The 7,126-nt window shown below is 38.2% G+C and overlaps 1 protein-coding gene and 1 long non-coding RNA gene across 5 annotated transcripts; both read left to right on the top strand.

Moving 5' to 3' along the window:
• Positions 1-71: 71 nt before the first annotated feature.
• LOC107870015 lies at positions 72-3,322 on the top strand (the record flags this gene model as incomplete). Of its 4 annotated transcripts, none has more annotated exon segments than XM_047412337.1 (5): positions 72-212; positions 305-440; positions 578-2,610; positions 3,058-3,159; positions 3,254-3,322. In XM_047412337.1, coding segments are annotated over 3 exon segments (447 nt in total), but the record flags the coding sequence as incomplete, so codon positions are not given.
• A 995-nt stretch (positions 3,323-4,317) lies between these two features.
• On the top strand, positions 4,318-5,493 carry LOC124898653. Its single transcript, XR_007055369.1, has 2 exons — positions 4,318-5,061; positions 5,238-5,493. It is a non-coding gene; the product is annotated as an uncharacterized LOC124898653 (long non-coding RNA).
• Positions 5,494-7,126: the final 1,633 nt, after the last annotated feature.

The following is a 7,126-nucleotide window of genomic DNA, read 5'->3' as shown; positions in this document are numbered from 1 at the left end:
CTACTCACAAGAACATATTAGTTGCAATAGGTGATGTTTGTCTCTAACTGGTTTGCTTTTTACTTTGATAGGGATTTGACATTAAAGATTATCCTGGTGCAGATCCAAGGGTTACCATATTCCCTAGTCCAAACTACTTGGAATGTCCTTCTAATGTTAAAATGATGAAGGATTATTCTGCACAGGCACTTAAGCTGTACAATCAAAAATTTGTATGCTCGTCACACTTCCTATTGTCTTTCTACTTGTTCCTTTTGCTTGTTTTCTCTAGAAAGCTGACAAAGCTCCCTTGTATTCATTGTAGGACACTAAATATGAGGTCAATGACACTCTCAAGGTTAATGGAGATGAGTGCGGCATATACGATGTTTACTATCTTACCTTTACGGTTACAAAGGGCGAGAAGGAATATTTTCAAGCTAAGGTGGTGGAACGTTTAGGTAGACTTTTGCGTATCTCAATCGTTAGGCCAAGGGTAATGAAATCTGCTGTACATGTCTTTTGTCATCTAGTAATTCGTTCTTCCTTTGGTTTGTTTTTAATTCTTATACTAACTCTCTCGTGTACTTTTATGTAGGCGAATGGAGCTTCTGTCATATAGTGGATGTGAAGTCTGTGCATCATTTTGCCCCGGGTTCAAGCTTTAGTTTTGCGTTTACAGCTCTTGTCGCCATCCATCGATCCATAGGCCAGAACACAAAAAATCGCAAAATATTCTCAGCTTTTCATATTTTTCTCATGTCTTAAATAAAACTTTGTCTGCCCCTCCAAAATAACACGGCCGTTAAGGGCGCTCAAGAAGTTTCGCCCAAAACACACTTCGGCGACCGCAACCCCATTGATCCATAGGCGAACACACAAAAAAATCGCAAAATATCCTTAATCCTTAGTTTCAATTATTTTGCACAAATGGCTTAAAAAAACCTCCACTTGCCCCCCAAACCAATATGATCCATTTAATAGATCGTCAGGGGAGGGCCTAAGAGGTTTCTCCCAAAACACACTCTGGCGATCGCAACGCCGCGTCGATCCATAAGCTAACACACACGAAAAATTGCAAAAAATCCTTAGTTTTTAGTATTTCGCGCATATGGCTTAAAAAAAGCCTCCGCCTGCCCGCCAAAACCAACATGATATATTTAATAGGTTGTCAAAGGGCGTGCCCAAGAAATTTTGGCCAAAACACACTCCGACGATCGCAACCCCCATCAATCCATAGGCTAACACACACGGAGAATCATGGTTGTGTTATGGTCATAAGGATTTTTTGTGACTTTTCGTGTGTGTTGTGAATGTAAATTGACTGTCTGAATTCGGCATTTGAAATATCCCTCTGAGAAGTCGAGGGACGGTTAACATTGGTCCTTGGAGCCCGACGGGGATTGGTCGAGACTGGAGGGACTCCCGGAGTAGGGATATGATTTGGGGTGTGAGCTCTGTTACGGGTCCTCATCCCGTGGGTGGGACGGTATGATTTGGGGTGTGAGCTCTGTTACGGGTCCTCATCCCGTGGGTGGGACGGACCTCATCAGCCTGGGTATTTTGAATTTCGTTAAAATTAGTTCTAGACAACATATATACTTTCATCAAAATGACTCCATGATTCATGCTTTTCAGCACAATATCAAAACCCTTCTTTATAAAACATGATTAGAGATCTTTAATCTTGATAAAACATAGTCCCACATACCTTAGATTACTTAATTTGAAAGATGCAATCCGAATCTTGATCTGTTTCTTGGGATTCTTGAACTGAAGGATTGATCTCTTGACTTTTGGGGAAGAGTAGGGTTTTGTTTTTGAGAAAACTGCTAAATTTTGGGCATATGATGCCCTATTGACGTTTTAATCTTCTGTTATTGCGACTTATTTATGGAAAAGACGACACTGCCCTTCGAAATTAAAATTTGCATCAGAATCCCATTTTTTGGAGCCCACCGCGATGCGATGAAGGTCCCACCACTATAGTTACCGCGACGCGGTGCAATCGTGGTGACATTCTGTTTTCAAATTCCAATCATGCCTCAAACCCTATCCAAAAAATCCAAAACTTCCCCGAGACATCCTCTTTACACCCCTGGACATGAATCAAATCTAAAATTTACGTCTCGGGGTCGGGAAGGTCAAATTTAAAATCATTGAAGTCTAGGAGCTTAAAATATGACCAAGTCTTTTAACACTTAATTTTTTTAGGTTGTTAGCTCTATAAGCATGCTACTAAGTGTGGTACTACGCCGACAATGTTACGGAGCGTTACAACTTTGTGGTAGTCTTGTTTCTGCTATTATTTGTCATTTTGTTATTATCTATTGTTTTTTGTTCTTATATTATGTTTTGTTATAGAATATTTTGTTATGAGCCAGGTTTATCGAAAAAAAAAAACACTCTCTACCTTATCTGAAATGAGTACACTTTACCCTCTTCCTAGACCCCACTTTGTGGGAATATACAAAGTATGTCGTTGTTGTAAAAACAACACAAAAGTTAAGTCAGAATAATTGCAATAATCTCTGATTGTCTTTTGCAGTCATGGTTAAAGCAACTACAGAAATAGAAGGCGTCGCAATGCGTGAATGTTCAAAACTTAGGAAGAAGCCTTTCTTCCGAAAGGTAATGTATCATTTAACTTGTTCTTGCATTGACTGTCCCCACATGAGACTAATCAGTATCAGCAGGGAGTGTATTTCTTAAGTCATAATAGGGAATATCTTGAGTACTTATTACGTACTTAGGCGCTAAATATATTAAGAAATATCAAAGAGAAGATTCTATTAGAATACAATGTCTAGAATCTAGACTGATTAATAGCTGAATAATTTTGGCAGCACCTGATTGAACTATGGCATGTCAGTTTGATTGAAATTTACATAACTTTTTACCTTGGATTCAAATGTTAAGGCATTCCTGGTTTTTCAAATTAGCTTTTCTTGGGTTGGAAAAAAGTGCTTTCTCCGCCCACAAAGTCAGAAAAAAACTAGTAAGTTTCATTTTTATTATTATATTATTATTATTATTGACATTGTTATTATATGTTTTGTTTAATTACTTTTGTTTCAGAGCATACGCTTCCATTGGAGCCATGTCGGCAACTGTATCCAATAAAAGCAAAAAGTCTGTCGTCCCCTTATCGAAGCAGCATTTGACAGACTACTTGCTCAAGTACTATCCGGATCCTAAGAAAGAGGCAGAGTTGAAGGAAGGTGAGACGTACGGAGATAGTTGTTCTAAGGCTTATAGGTTTGCTGTTGAACAGGGCATTGCAGAAGAAGAACAATATCCCTACGCTATGAGAAGAGGCGATTGCAAATGCACAGATGAAATGGTATGTATGATTGCTTATTTTTTTTGATCTCCGAAAAAGAAATCATCTTAAAGGTGTTTCTTTTACATCTAGTTGTTGTTGTTTTTTTTACCGTTAGTGCTTTTTTTTTTTTACTGTTAGTGCTTAGTTCTTTCTCAAGGTGTCTCTTGTTGTTGCAAGGACTGATCAGTTGGGCTTAAGTGTAGAGCTTTCTGAGCTATTGTTATCTGAAGAAGTATTACGAACTGCTGGGATATTGTTAAGAGTACCTTTGTCCATAACCTGACACTTATTTGAGCCAAAATTCTGATCATCAACCTAACCTTTAAACCTCATCACTCTGGCGAATTTTTACAAATGTTTTTAGTTCTCTGAGAATTACCAGAATTTGTAGTAATATTCTGATTGTCCTTTGCCTGTGCTAGTGTACTTGTTTGGTGAATTCTTGGTTTGAGTATTTTGTGAGTCAAGAGGTTGAGTTCCTCGAAGTGTGGGGTCGAAATTGGAAGAGGATTTAGGAGTCTGCGGTAATGATTTTATTTTCTTTTTATGCAGAAAAAGGTGAAAATTGCTGGATATAAATGCATTAATATTCATAGACTGACTAAAGACCAAATCGAAGATCACATAAAGAGGCAGTCAATCACATGCTCTATTAGGTCTTATGAAAGCCTTCACGCTCACGTCGGGTAGGTTTGAATTAATTTATTCTATCAATTTTTCAAAATAATTGAATGTTACTTGCTGTTTATGTTTACCAACGCTGTGTAAATCAGGGCATCTACATGGGACCGGCGGATGAAGAGATTAAGATGAGATAGGAAAGTTTAGCCAAAGGTGAGAATGCTTCTAGTTGGTTTTGGCATGAACGAAGATGGACAAGATTATTATCTTGCTAAGAACAGCTGGGGGGAAGGATGGGGGTACCATGGCTATGGTAAAATCAAATGCTCGTTGGTGTATAATCTGCAGTATCCCATTGCAAAAGAAGAGGATTGATGAAAGAATAGGTGGGTTTGACACTGACTGCTGCTTTTTGACTATGACTCCCCGTACTTCTAGCACTTATTGAGGAACATCAAAAGAAACTGTCCTAAAATCAAGAGAGTATCACCAACATTTAGGGGTGTTCATGGGTCGGTTTGGATCGGTTGGTGGTTAAAACCATAACCAAAATCAATTTAGACGGTTTTTGAATTTCTAAAACCAAACCAAACCAAACCAAAAGAAAAAAACAACCGTCGGTTTGGTTCGGTTCTTTTGGTTATTGACTAGCCTACTCTATTAATATTTACGAGGTCAATTTTCTCTTCTTCCCAAATTACTAAATAAAACAGCAAAAATAGGTAGACGGAGCAAAATCGCAATAGTTATCAAAATTACCTTACCGAAATTCCAAATATCATACCATACCTTGTCCTACCTAACAAGACTTAGCTTGGTACACTATACGTTGTGCATTGCATAACCAAGCATTCATTTTTCTACTTTTTTTTTCCTCTGATGGTTCCAACTTAGCATAAGTTTAATTATATTGAACTGTATATTTCTTGAATGAAACTACTTGTTTAGATTAAAAATATAACTATCAGACACATTATTCATGGTACTCTACTCTACGTTGTTGAGGCTTTGCGGCATCTATTTCGGATCCTCAAAAGTTGAACAGAATGAATTGGAGGATCCAACACGCATGCAGTTAAGCGTCATTTTTTGAGAGTCCAAACACCCCATAGCTCTACTCTATTAATATCTACGAGGTCAATTTTCTCTTCTTCCCAAATTACTAAATAAAACAGCAAAAATATATTCACTTGAGAAGAACTGCTAATGTAAAGCACAAAAGAGCCCTAGAAGTCAATATCGAAGCTCAAGAAGTATGCAGATTACTAAACACTTCAAATGTACTAAGCTCCTCAATCTTGGCTGATTACAGGTTCACACTCCGTCTGCTGAATAGTCTTATGGTACATCACATCTACAGAGAACAAAAACAGCCAGAAGATCTATTGGCGATGCTGGCAACCAGATAGCTTAACAACAACGACACTTCAATGTATATTTTGTGTGCGGATAGAAATGGAGTTTTGTCCACTTGACTGGTTAATGCTAGTGCAGCATACTCATCTTTAATGTATAATATTAACTGTAATGTGTCGTCTAATGTACATAATGTATGATTAGAAAAGAAATCAGTATGATTTTAAACATAAAAGACTATGATTTTAATGGTTGAAGATTTTTTCAAGAAGCATGTAGATTACGATGCCGCGAGGTTGTCTATCTCTCAGAAGATAACTAGAGATTCTTATCAAGAATTTCTTTCGGTTGCGCACCAGCACCTTCATATTGTGAGCGAGAGGAAAAATCAAGGTGGACAAGTATCTGGGAGAGCTTCAAAAAGTTGTTGCAAGAGCTGAAATGGAGCAAGATGCCTGGACTTCTCTGTAGAAAAAGACCATAGTACTTGTTGAGGAGCATCAAAAGAAATTGCCTGAAAATCAAGAGATGTCGGAAACAGAAACAAAAGATCATGTTGCGCACCTTACAACTTAATAGATCATGTTGGTTTGGCCGAGAGGGGGAGTTGGAGTCAGGCAGCTCCAACTTGTAGGTCCGGATATGGAGTCTCCTTTGTTGCTGGAAACGCAGGGAGTGCTGACGGAGTTTCACATAAGCCCTCAATGTCATCAAATTAGGGAAACAACCGGAGGCAACAAGCATCTATATTGGGGCGGATGGAGTATTATTTTTATTGATAAAGGTCAGCATTCGTGCACCTCGACTAAATCTATGGGATATCTATCACTTACCACCAGCAACAAAACAAATGTTTGGTAATTCTATCCCCCAAGGATAGCAAAGATCGAAAGTTCACCTAGTTATCTTTATGTCTCGGCTGCGATTTGAATCTGAGACTTTAGATTCTCAACCCACTTCATTGACGGTGAGCAAACTTTATTTTTTACATTTACTTTTTCTTTTTGTTTTTTTGGTAAATGCCTAGATGTCTCAATCACGACGGTGACGGATAAGAGGATTGTTATAGTAAGTATAAAGGAGCTGTAGAAATAGATTAAAGAGGTATATTTAACGTGTAGCTTATTGAAGATATGACTTACAACCGTAAGATATGAAAGATCGAAAATAAGGATAGAAGATCGGTGAGTGGTCGAGCATCATCTAGCTCCCTTATCAGTATCGATACTACTACTCTTGACATCCTTTGTGTTATTTGTTATTGCTACATGTTCTCTTAAATAGCTTACTCGAACTGAGGTTTATCAGAAACAATCATTCTACCTTCACGGGATAGTGATGGGGCTGTGTACACGTCAAAATACGGCTTTCTACGAATATGAATTCAAATTAATTGGATCACTGAATTCCGTACACCGGATGGTTAGAGAAAAAAAAAAGCAAAAGTTGCAACAACAGTAATTATGGTGTGCTATAGCCCACAGTTTTGGGGGTGAACCCGGGGTCCGGGCGTGCTGTGAACCGAAAATCGATCGGGGCATGCCAGGGAGGTTGGGGATCGTCCCAGTGTGGTCCGTTTAATTTTGAGTGGCCATTTGGGTGGACAAACCTCTCTTACGAGAGAGTAAGTAGTCGTTGTCAAATATATAACCCAACTAGGTTGGGGTCAAATCCCACAGGGAATATGGTGCTAATTAAGTTGTATGCAGATTAGTTGACTTTTAATTGTTCGTTTCCGTAAAATAAATAGGGGGATTTGATTCAGTTCACAAATTAATGGTTTCAGTTTAACAAGATGAAATATGTGTAGTAGTATTCAAATTCAGAGAAATAGCAAGCTAGGAT

This window comes from Capsicum annuum, chromosome 5, assembly GCF_002878395.1.
Source record: "Capsicum annuum cultivar UCD-10X-F1 chromosome 5, UCD10Xv1.1, whole genome shotgun sequence".
Lineage (NCBI taxonomy): Eukaryota > Viridiplantae > Streptophyta > Magnoliopsida > Solanales > Solanaceae > Capsicum > Capsicum annuum.
This window is presented reverse-complemented; position numbering and strand designations above follow the sequence as displayed.